This window comes from Mandrillus leucophaeus, unplaced genomic scaffold (assembly GCF_000951045.1).
Source record: "Mandrillus leucophaeus isolate KB7577 unplaced genomic scaffold, Mleu.le_1.0 Scaffold415, whole genome shotgun sequence".
Lineage (NCBI taxonomy): Eukaryota > Metazoa > Chordata > Mammalia > Primates > Cercopithecidae > Mandrillus > Mandrillus leucophaeus.
The window spans coordinates 1,066,100-1,077,997 of NW_012104421.1; the positions used below are offsets into that span (position 1 = coordinate 1,066,100).

At 36.7% G+C, this 11,898-nt stretch overlaps 1 protein-coding gene across 1 annotated transcript in view; it reads left to right on the top strand.

Moving 5' to 3' along the window:
- Positions 1–11,898, top strand: part of ADAMTSL1 (ADAMTS-like 1) — a 433,939-nt gene that overhangs the window by 57,684 nt on the left and 364,357 nt on the right. Inside the window, exon 3 of the mRNA XM_011992650.1 lies at positions 4,740–4,785. Coding sequence (XP_011848040.1) covers positions 4,740–4,785 — 46 coding nt within the window. The remainder of the gene's footprint in view (positions 1–4,739; positions 4,786–11,898) is intronic.

Consider the following 11,898-nt stretch of genomic DNA (forward strand, 5'->3'; position numbering starts at 1 on the left):
GTGTGTTGTTACCCACCATGTATACATGTGTTCTCATCGTTCAGCTCCCGCTTATAAGTGAGACTGATTTTCTGTTCCTGCATTAGTTTGCTGAGGATAATGGTTTCCAGCTCCATCCATGTCCCTGCAAGGGGCATGAGCTTCTTTTTTATGGCTACATAGTATTCCATGGTATATATGGACCACGTTTTCTTTATCCAGTTAATCATTAATGGCCATTTGGGTTGATTCCATGTCTTTGCTATTGTGAATAGTGCTACAAGAAATATACGTGTGCATATTACATGTTTATATTAAAGTATATTCTAATACTTATATTTTGTTCTTTCATACTTCACCCAGTTTCTGAGTTCATAATTGATATAGTTCTGAACTGCCTAAACACAGTACTGTAACTATTTTATGGTTTATATTGGGAGGATATCTTTATTTAAATCCTCTCCTATCATTTGTCTACAGCTTTCCTCAGACATCGTTTTGGACTGAAATTTCTAATGTTTGTTTTCATCCCCAGAGGTGAATTTTACTTTGTTTAAATGTGAAAGAAATCCCTCAGCTGTTTTGTATTAACGACCTGTTAAAAAAATGAAGGAAAATATTTTTTACTGCTTAATTCTCAGACAGGGATTTTGTGCCCAAATAAATGCCTTGGATGAAGAAATTCACACTTGGCAGGAATTAAATCCTTGTGGTGGAATAGTCACTTAGCTACTTATGTAAAATTTATATTCAAATTTCATAAACTTGAACTTTCAAAAATATAAGCTTCTCTGCACTGAAGTTCTTTCACATTGCATTTTACTGATGAGCATGGTTTTTTTGGAAATGTTCCAATGTGTGTCTACCTATGTTTTTCTAGAAGTAGATTTACCAGAATTGAGAAATAGTTTATAAACTGATATAATAACAACAAGGCACAGTCAACCCTCAGGCCAATTCCCCTCTCAGCTTTCCGGATCTTTAGCTTAGTGTTAGTGTACTATGTATCTTGAGCACATCATGTTCCTTTTCTTATTGTTTGATAGACTTAGGAGTTAGTCATGTCTAAATTCCAGTCCCTGGTTCACTTTTCTGTGTATGTAGCTTTAAGCCTCTTCAGCTTTCTCTGCCTCAGTTTTCTCATCTATTAAATAGGAATAATAAAATTTTGTAGAGTTGTTGGAAGGCTAGAGGTAATATATACAGAATACCTAACACTGGGCCAACTACCTATAGCAGGCACTGAATAAATAGTAGAGACTAGTGTTTCTATCATAATCCACAATTTGATAGTGTCTTTCAATAATGATCACTTTGCCATACTTAAGCATTACCACCTTAATATCCTATTTCAGTCAAATTAAAGAAGCTCTCAAAAAAGTAATATATTAAAGGGAAGATAGTTCAGAGGCATCCATAAATTACCTGCAAATCCACATTAAGCATTAGACAATTACAGGATATTCTTTGGAAATTATGACAAGTAGTTTTTCTTTGCTTTGCTTTTGTTTTGTTTTGCTTTTCCTAAATAATAAGTATTTAAATCAACCTTTTACATTCTATGCTAATATCCCCTGTTATTCAATGATGCCTGTAAAATTTGTGTAGGTATTTGCAGATTAAAATATCTGAGAAAAGGCTCATTTGATGTTTTAACAGAACTTTTGTACATTATTTCAGTTGGTGATCCTAACTTTATGCATAGGTATTCCTATATTCATTTGGCAGATAAGGAAACTAAGACCCTGAGAGAACAAGAGGTTTATGCAAGTGGAAGAACAAAATCTATATCCCAGATCTTCAGGCTCCTAATTCAGTTTTGTTTCCATTATTTCTTTCTGGATATAAGGTTAGGTAAAAAATAAAAAATAAAAAAAGAATGAAAAACAAATAGTATTAAAGTCCCAATAGTTAACACCAGGGTTTACCTTTTAAAAGCAAAATCTCACCATTGAATCTCCTCTGTTTTAATACCTTCAGTGGTTCCCCTCTGTGTATTACAAAGTTCAAAATTAAAAGGTATTTCACTCATCTACTACAATTCCCCACATAAACCCTAAACCCCCCAAAACCAGAACTGTTTGAAAATTTGGGAGCACACCAAATCTTTTTGTGCCTCTATGCCTTTGCTTAGTTTCTTCTCCATATATCCTTGACCTCCTTTCAATAGCTATTATATTTTTACATCTATTATGTACTTAATTAATTTATCAAATGTCTACATAATGCTTACTGTGTCCTAGACACTGTCTGAAGTGATTCACAAATACTTACTCAGTTAATTCTCATAATTCCAGGAGACAAGTAATATCATCCCATTTTACCAAAGATAGAACTGAGATATAGAGCCAAGTTTCTAGAATGCAGAGGCTGTTTTTAAACTGGGTACTCTTAAGCACTGCACTGTGGTACATATGCAGCAGGAACTTCAAAATTGAAAAGCATACCATATTTTGCAAACACTGATGTCTAGATGGGATGCTACCAAAGACCTCCCAGTTGTAGAATTCAATTACCTTGTAAATTTACCATCAACTGGAACCTAGCTCTCATGTTGTTAGAGTCAGAAACCTGATATTTTTCAGCAATAGCACCAAGAACACATCCTTTTCTTGGGCGTGTACTCACAATGACTCAGCCCATGAGATGAATATTTCAAACTAGAATGCCAGTTGATTAATTTACAGCAAGGAATAGAACTGTCCATCACATGGACCAGAGTACCCACATCAGCATGGCCAGCACTCTCTGTTCTCAGCAGTCACGAAAATCCAGATCACTCTTGGTAAGTAGCTTGGTCAACCTGATACCATAATGAGGGGCGGTCCTTGGATGAGCTGAATGTTCATCGGTATCAGCAAGGTCAGCATGAGTCATCTATGTGGAGATTGCGGCAGTCTTGTCAATGGGACATGCAAGACTTGAAATTCATTGGCCTTTTGTCTCGGACATTGCTGGACTGGACACTGACAAACATGTGTCTTTGTCATGCTCCTTATTTCTATGGTTCCAATGCCTGGCCAGACATTCCTTTTCTATTTTTAATGCATAGTAATAGTCAGTCTGATTACAGTCAAGTCTTTAGGAATAGGAACCTTTCTATATTTTTAAGATAGTCTGTGTATCATTGTATTGTCAGATGACATTTTCCTTCTGGTAACATTCTCAAGACCTAATACAATTACTATACGCATTTCTTATATCAAATTATATGATTAATTTTCTTAATAACAAAGACCAAGTCATATTCATTCTTCTTTGTATTCTTCATAGTAATTTCATTGCCAAACACATAACAGAAGCTCTGTGGACGTTTATTGAACAAAAAAGTAAATTAGGAGGCATTAAAGCATTGTGATCATGAGTGTATGAGTTCTGAAGCCAGATGGCTTGGTTTCAAATGTCAGCTCTACAACTTAATAGTTGTGTCATTTTGGCAAGTTACTTAACCTTCCTAAGCTTCAGTTTTGTCATCTGTAAAGTGGATATGATGATGGTATTCAAAATGGTATTAATATTTTGAGAATATTAAATAAATTTATACATATTACAAACTTATAAATGTACCTGGAATTCTAAAAGTACTAGGTGTTAGTATAATCATTCTCAGAGGATTTTGTAGTATATTTTTACTTTTTAAAAAAGTGTGACATATTTTGAAAAGAGTACAGTACTGTTTTTCATGACTTAAGTGTCAACATTGAATGTTTTATCAAAAGTTGATTGTCTTTATTCATAAGAATTCAGTAAATTGGAAACTCCCATGTATTGCTGGTGGGAGTATGTAATGGTACAACCTTTATGGAATGCATTTTGGCAATATTTATGAAGAAACTTACAAAAGTTCATTCCCTTTAGTCTAGTAATTCTCTTCTAGAAATTTATCTATTCAAAAAACACAGTCAGAAACTTCGATAAAACATAAGCACAAAGTTGGTTTATCATACTATCATTTATCAAACCCCAAAGTGGAAATTACTTAAATGACAAATAATGAAAGAATAATTATGCAAAAAATTACATCATTTGTTAGAATATTATGTAGCTCTCAAAATGGTGTTTTTAAAGTTATTTAATACTATGAGAAAATGCGTCCCAAAATATTTTAAATGGAAACAAAAACAGGCTACAAAATTGCATAAGTGATGTGATTTTTTTATTTATACTGGAAAGGGCTAAATAAATCAAAATAATAGTGATTGTCTTTAGATGAGGCAACTAGCAGGGGACTTCTTTTTTTTCTTTTTGGTAATCTGTCTTTTCCAAAACCTCCATAATGAGTATATATTTTAGAAATAAAAATAATTTTTTTAAGAATTATGACTTTCCACATTCTTAGAATTATGATTTTAAGACATGTTGAATATTAATTCCATTAATTCCAATTTATTTTCAAGATCTAAGTTTTTCAGTGAAATATATCTTCAGTTTTATATCAGAAATAAGAAAGGATTCATTGAATATCAGTTTTTTCAGAAAAGTTTGCACTAACAGTTATTTGATTAAATATGCACTGCACACTTATTTTGAAGATTTTTGAAGCAAGACAAATACTTAGTTTCAACCCTTATAGAGAACAATTTACATCTATAACTTCTTTAGATCTGCTCATTTGATTTTTAATAGTAACCCCTCTAAGAACATGCTTAGAAAAAAGAGAGGCCCTTTTACTAGTATTTAGAGGAAAATTTTTATGAGAAAATATTTCTGATTTTGAGCCTTTCATAAGTAGTAATTTTTTTTTTCTTTTTGCAACCTAGGAGCTGTGAAGGAAGAAATATCCGATACAGAACATGCAGTAATGTGGTAAGTATAAGGTTCTGAGATTGTGATCATGTATTTTTGTTAGCACTGAATGGTGCTAAGCAGTTTTATATCCTGAGCAGAAAATCAACCAATTAGAATTTAACTGAAAGTTTTTATCTCATACTGTACTGATTATGCAGGACTAAAATGATATTTTTAATGTTCCTCAATATAAACTTCTAATCATTTGAGCAGCTTGAAACTAACTAGACTGTTTCAAAACAAGGACTCTGCATTTCCTCCCTACTTTCTGCCTTTTTGCATATAGATCTCACGAGGATGAGTAAGAGGGGTGATAAGAGGGAAACAAGTTGGGGTATCATGAAATAAATATTAGTAAATCAAACTCAGATTTGACAAACTCATTCATTTATTCAACAAATATTATTCAGTGCCAACTATGTATGAGGCACTGCACTAGTACAAGAATAAATAACATATGGTCCCTGTTTTAAACATCTGTAGTATAGTAAGAGGTATAGAGAAAGAAGACAGATGTGCATTGCACATAACCACACTCTAGGACAAAATATGACAAAGCCATAGAGAATGAATAAAGTTCTTTGTGGGTTAAAAGAGAGAGAAATCCAAAGGGTCTTAAAGGAAAAGGTGATTTGAGATAGGGCTTGCAGGACTATGACTAGCCCATATTGGGTTTGAAGGGATGACAGTCAGTCCAATGGAGAGCACATAAGGGGCAACTTTGGAGGCAGGAATGTCTGAACACTCATTTCAGTAGAGTTGAGTATAGCAGTATAAAAGAGAATTGATATATGTTTTTGAGGTTATACCATAAAAAGATTCCAATGTTAGTCTTCAAAGTTTATATTAGTTCAGTGAATAATGGGAGTCACTAGAGCAAGAGTATGGTGTTACAGAGTTTCCCTTTTAGAAAGGTTAATTTTTTGGTGATACAGGGTTGCACTGGAACAGGAAATGGATGAGGAGCAAGAAGTAATGAAGGCTTAAACCTCCATTAGTAGTCGCAGCTACTCAGGAGGCTGAGCCAGGAGGATCCCTTGAGCCCAGGAGTTCAAGACCATCCTGGGGAACGTAGCAAAACCCTGTCTCTTAAAAACAAAAAGAAGAAGAAGAAGGAGCACTTAAACCCAGAGGAAATACTAAATAGATACAAGAGAGATCAAAATTAAGTTCACTCTGCAAGACTTGAAAAGAATTTGATATTAGAATGATAAGTTGAAGTGGGAATAAAGGAAACAAAGAGGCATATGCATATTTAGGGCTTTTGTACTTGCTGATTCCTTTGTTGAAAAAGCTCTTCCCTCAATACGATTGGCATTTTTATTATTCCACGTTTCCCTTCTGCATTGCCCAGCAGAGAGTCTCTGTGAGGGCTCCACCCCTGCAGCAGACTTTTGCCTGAACATCCAGGCATTTTCATACATCCTCTGAAATCTAGGCAGAGGTTCCCAAACCTTAATTCTTCTGCACACCTGCAGGACTACCACCACATGGAAGCTGCCAAGGCTTGGGGCTTGTACCCCCTAAAACAATGGCCTGAGCTGTACCTTGGCCACTTTTAGCTATAGCCAGAGTGGCTGGGACACAGGGCACCAAGTCCATCCAGAGGCTGCGTAGAGCAGGGGTCCCTGGACCTGGCCCAGGAAACCATTTTTCCCTTCTAGGCCTCTGGGCCTGAGATGGAAGGGGCTTCCAGGAAGGTCTCTGACATGCTCTGTAGACACTTTCCCCATTGTCTTGGTGATTAACATTCATTTCCTCATTACTTATGCAAATTTTTGCAGCAGGCTTGAATTTCTCCCAGAAAAAAAATTTTTTTCTATTGCATCATCAGGCTGCAAATTTTCCAAAGTTTTATGCTCTGCTTCCTCTTGAATGCTTTGTCACTTAGAAATTTCTTCTGACAGATACCCTAAATTGTCTCTCTCAAGTTCAAAGTTACACAGATCTCTAGGGAAGAGGCAAAATGTCCCCAGCCTCTTTGCTAAAGCATAAATAAGAGTCATCTTTGCTCTAGTTCCCAACAAGTTCCTCTTCTCTATCTGAGACCACCTCAGCCTAGACTTTGTTGTCCATATCACTATCAGCATTTTGGTCAAAGCCATTCAACAAGACTGTAGGAAGTTCCGAACTTTCCCACATCTTCCTGTCTTCTGAGCCCTCCAAGTATCCACGAAGTTCCAAACTTTCCCACATTTTCCTGTCTTCTTCTTAGCCCTCCAATCTGTACCAGCCTCTGCCAGTAACCCAGTTCTAAAGTCACTTCCACATTTTCGAGTATCCTTATAGCAGCACCCCACTCCTGATACCAGTTTACTGTATTAGTCCGTTCTTATGCTGCTTTAAGGACATACCCAAGATGGGGCAATTTGGAAAAAAGAGATTTAATTGACTCACAGTTCTTCAAGGGTGGAGAGGCCTTAGAAAACTTACAATCATGGCAGAAGGGGAGGCAAACACATCTTTCTTCATATGTGTCAGGAGAAAGAAGAATGAGCACTGAGTGAAGGGAGAAGCCCCTTATAAAATCATCAAATCTTGTGAGAAGTTACTATCCTGAGAATAGCATGGGGGAAATTGCCCCCATGACTCAATTATCTCCACCTGGTTCTTCCCTTGACACATGGGGATTATGGGAAGTACAATTTAAGATGAGATTTGGGTGGGGACACAGCCAAACCATATCAGACTCTGACCTCATATTACTTAAAATCCATAGGACTCCATGAGCCAAAATCTTTATAGCTTGTAGAATCAAACTGACACTGAATTTTTTAATGAGAATCTAGCTTCTTCAAATAATTTTTCTTGCTTTTAGTGATGACAGAAGCAGCATTGCCAAGAAACACAAAAATAATTTTTTAAGAAAGAATCTTTTCATGATCACATCCCAGTTTTTCAAATTAGGAAGTTTAGAACAATTCAGTTAAATACTCTTTGTTAGATGCTTGATTTGGAAAAACTTGAGAGTCTCTTAGCTAAATCACCAGGGTCATCTTTAATCCCTGGACAACTTCCTTGGGGCACTTCTGAACTACTTCATCTCCAAAGATTCAGCCTCTTTTCCTATTTTTTGTAGAACTGCTACATATAACTTTTTGGGGGAGTTCGTATTCCCCAGGATAATCTGAGGAGTAGAAAACATCTCCCCAGTTTCCCATTTTTTTTTTCTGAAAAGTCAGCTCACGGACTTTTAAAAATTTATTGCCAACCACTCTATAAGTGGTTTGTCAATACAAGAAAGTTAAAGTTCCCATAATGTTTGCATAGTTCTCATAGTCATGGTACTTTCTTACATTCTGTGTAGCTGGTTCAAGGAGACTATTTTCATTCCTAAGGACAGAGTTTATCTAATCTTTCCCATTTTACAGTTGCTTGCTCTATTCTAAGGAAGCAGCAAGGTGCTCCCTCTCTGAAAGGAGAGACAAAGATGCTATTGGTAGACAATAGATGTGAGCTAGCAAACCAATCAAACAGGTCATTTAGGTCTCAGAGATTTCACCACAAGACTAACTGGAGTCTCTCAAAAAGGTTTCCTTAGGTCATATCTTCACATTAAACCTCAAATTTGAACCCCTTGAACTTAATTAGGAGTTTTAAAGTGACTTACAATGTGTTTAGAGTATTTATAAACTGTTTCTTTTGCGCTATCCTTAAGGTTTATATGAGTTGGTGTTTAGTAGACAGTGACCATAATTAGCAACATAATAGGCCACACTGCTTGTGGTAGCTGGTGGTGCTCTTAATTTCTTTATTAAATTATTTGTTGCTCACTACAACATTTTACTGTTTTTAAGACAACAATATGTATTAAGCTCAAGAATTGTTCTTGGTCCTGGTGTTCATTGTTAAATAAAACCAAGACCCAATTCTCCTGAAGCTTTCATTCTAATGGAGGAAAAGAGGTTACAAACAAGCATGCAAACAAATTATTTAAAAGGAAATATATGAGATAGCAGTTGATGCAATGCAGAGAATTAAGCTATTGGTAGCTAGTTCAGAGAGGAAGGTCAGAAAATCCACTTGAGGAGTAACACTTGAATAACAAGAAGGAAACAGCTGTATGAATACTTGACGAGCAGAAATCCAGAAAGAACAGCTAGTGCAAAGGCTGTGAAGTACGAGAGAACTTGGTGTGTCAAGGAAAGCATAAAGCCAATATACCTGAAGTCTAGTGTGCAAGAGAAAGAGTACTGGAAGATAAGAAAAAATCAAAACCAGAGATAGGTGGGAGCTAGATCATGCAGGACACTGTAAAGTACTTACGTTATATTTTAAGTTCAAAAATTAGCTACTGGATGGCCAGGCACCATGGCTCACACCTGTAATCCCAGTGTTTTGGGGTTGAGGGACAAGGCAGAAGGGTCACTTGAAGTCAGGAGTTTGAGACTAGCCTGAGAAAAATAGCAAGACCTTGTTTCTACAAAACAAAAACAAAATATTACCCTGGTGGTGTGCACCTGTTGTCCCAGCTACTGGGGAGGCTGAGACGGGAGGATTGCTTGAGCCCAGGAGTTTGAAGTTGCAGTGAGCCTTGTTTACATCACTGCACTTAAGCCTGGAAGATGGAGCAAGACCCTATCTCTATTTAAAACAAACAAACAAACAACAAAAAAAAACAAAAACAAAAACAAACAAACAAAAAAACAAGAACAAGAAAAAGAAGAGGAAGAAGCTCCTGGATAGTTTTAAGCAGGGGAGAGTAGAACTGGACTTACAATGAAAAAGATAGGTTTGGCTGCAGGCTCAGCCTGGAGAATGGATGCAAAGCAGGGGGAAGGAGCAGAAATTCTAAGAGGGCGATCACTACAGTAGTTCAGGTGGGAGCTAATGGTTGCGTGGACTAGAATGGCTCTGGTGGGAGCATTTGGGTATGTTCTAGAGATAGAAGGACTTTTCCTAAGTTATGGTGCCTCATCCTCAATTTGACATGATTCACTCTTGTGATCTCCAGCATTGTTGTGTGGAACAGGAGGCAGAGAGAACAGAATAATCATGGCAAGTTTATAATTTCTTTGAGCCTCAGTTTCTACACTCAAACAGTGAGAGATTTGAAACGGATGACCTCAAAGGTCCCGTCCACCTCTGAAATTCTGTAATTCTTAGAGAGTATCATATCTGGACTATACTGGATTTGGATCTGAATGCAGATTAATGAAGATGTCTATGCTAGTTTAGTAATTGGCATGATTATAGTGAAAAGATTCATAGCCAGGGATAAAGTAGAGTCAGAGCAAAGAGAGTCAATGTGGAGAGTGGAAGCAAAGTTCTCATCCTTGCTGTACAATTGACCGTTCATCTTGACTAGTAATTCTCACTGAGGTTGTGAAAATTCATGGGATTCACAGAGTTGTTCATGTGGTTCTTAATGGTGGTCATAAGGTAAATTCCCATTTGGTCTATATGTCCATTTTTCTCTTAAGGCCTTTGTATATCACAAAGTCAGGAAACATTTGCTGCTTTATGTCAAGGATCAAATGGAACATATGGAAGAAACAGTAACTCTGCTACAGGTCTTCCTTGGTCAGAATTTGAAAGAAACTGTTGAAACAACATTCAGACCAGAAAAATACCCCTGAAATCTAGACAGATGCTCTAGAAAATAATAACAACTGCAGGAGCTGATCAGTGAGCTTGCACACTGGACTCTTTCCAGCCAAGAGGCACTCTAAGATGGGAAGTAGGCTACTAAACTTTGCCATAATCTAGTCCTTATTATTCTAGCAGTTGAAAATAAGGCATGATGCTACTTGCCAGGGCCATTTATTTGTTTGCGTATTCACTTATTCATTCTCTTGATCAATCAGTTTTAAAACAGCATTTATTGAATACCCAACTCCTGTTCTGCACTAGGGATATTAGGAGTTGCCACCATCAATAAAGAGGTAGGCAGGCTGTCCTTGGGGAATGTCAGAGGCTACTAGAAAAGACAAATACACAAACACAAAACTAAATGAAGTATGATGCACGCTATCAGTATGGAGGTAAGAACAAAGTGCTAAGTCATGGAAGGACCATGTCTCTTTCACCCCTGTATACTCAGCATCTGTCATTCAGTGTCTGACACCATGCCTCTTGCACTATGAACTGGGAAATGCAGAAAACTCACAGAACTGCCTTAGGACATTTTAAATATTTATGGGAAACATATCAAGACTTAACATGTTGAACATTCTTTGAACTATTTGATCATGCTGTATTCCTTTCTATGACATCTTATCTTCGTAAAGTTGGGTTTGCTTTGATAAAAAGCAAGCACTGTGAGAAAAACAACATGGAATAGGAAACAAGAATGAGGATTGTCCAATCTGATTCCAGGCTTTGGGAAGTAGTACAGGCACACACATCCCATTAGTAAATAAACGTTATTTATGAATGAAGTAAAATAGTCCCTTTCTCTCAAGTTATATGCATTGTTTTTTCAAATGGCTATTAAGTCATTAGGACACAAATATATATTAAGTTGCTTGGACCTAACTGCTTAATAAATGGGATTGTTTGGTATTCCTATTGGCCTAGGAATACCACAAAAAAAAATGCCCAGACATTAATGGTGCTGTAAACAGAAATTAAGAGCCTCTGATCCAACTCACTGTAGTCATTCAACACGTAGGATGAATGAAAAAAGGCATGACATTCTAAATAAGGTGACAGTTGAGCTGAGCTTTAAAAGATGGGAAGGATTTTTTTCAGGCTGCAATGAGAGAGAGAAAGAGAGAGAGACAGAGTTAGTTTTCTGAAAAATGGAAGTAGAGTCAACAATATCCACTGGGATTTACTAGGTCTCAGGTACTTTTTCTAGGCGCTGGGGTGTAATATTAACAGAGAAAGATAATGCCCCTGTTCTTATGAAGCTTATATTATAGTGCAAGAAGGCAGATGATAAATAAAGTTTTAAAAGATGACAGTTACATATAGTGAAGATTATGCTACACTTGATCTTAGCCAAAAGGCCGAGAAGCAATAGTGAATGATTATGAAAGAAATAAAGCAGAGTAATGGGATAGAGAGTGACACAGGGGTGGAAGGTTGCTCTACATGAGGTGGTCAGGAAATTCTCCCTGAGGTGACATTTAAACGTCCTTAGTATGTGTGGAAGGTGAGGCATGAAGGAGCCCAGCTTATCTGGGG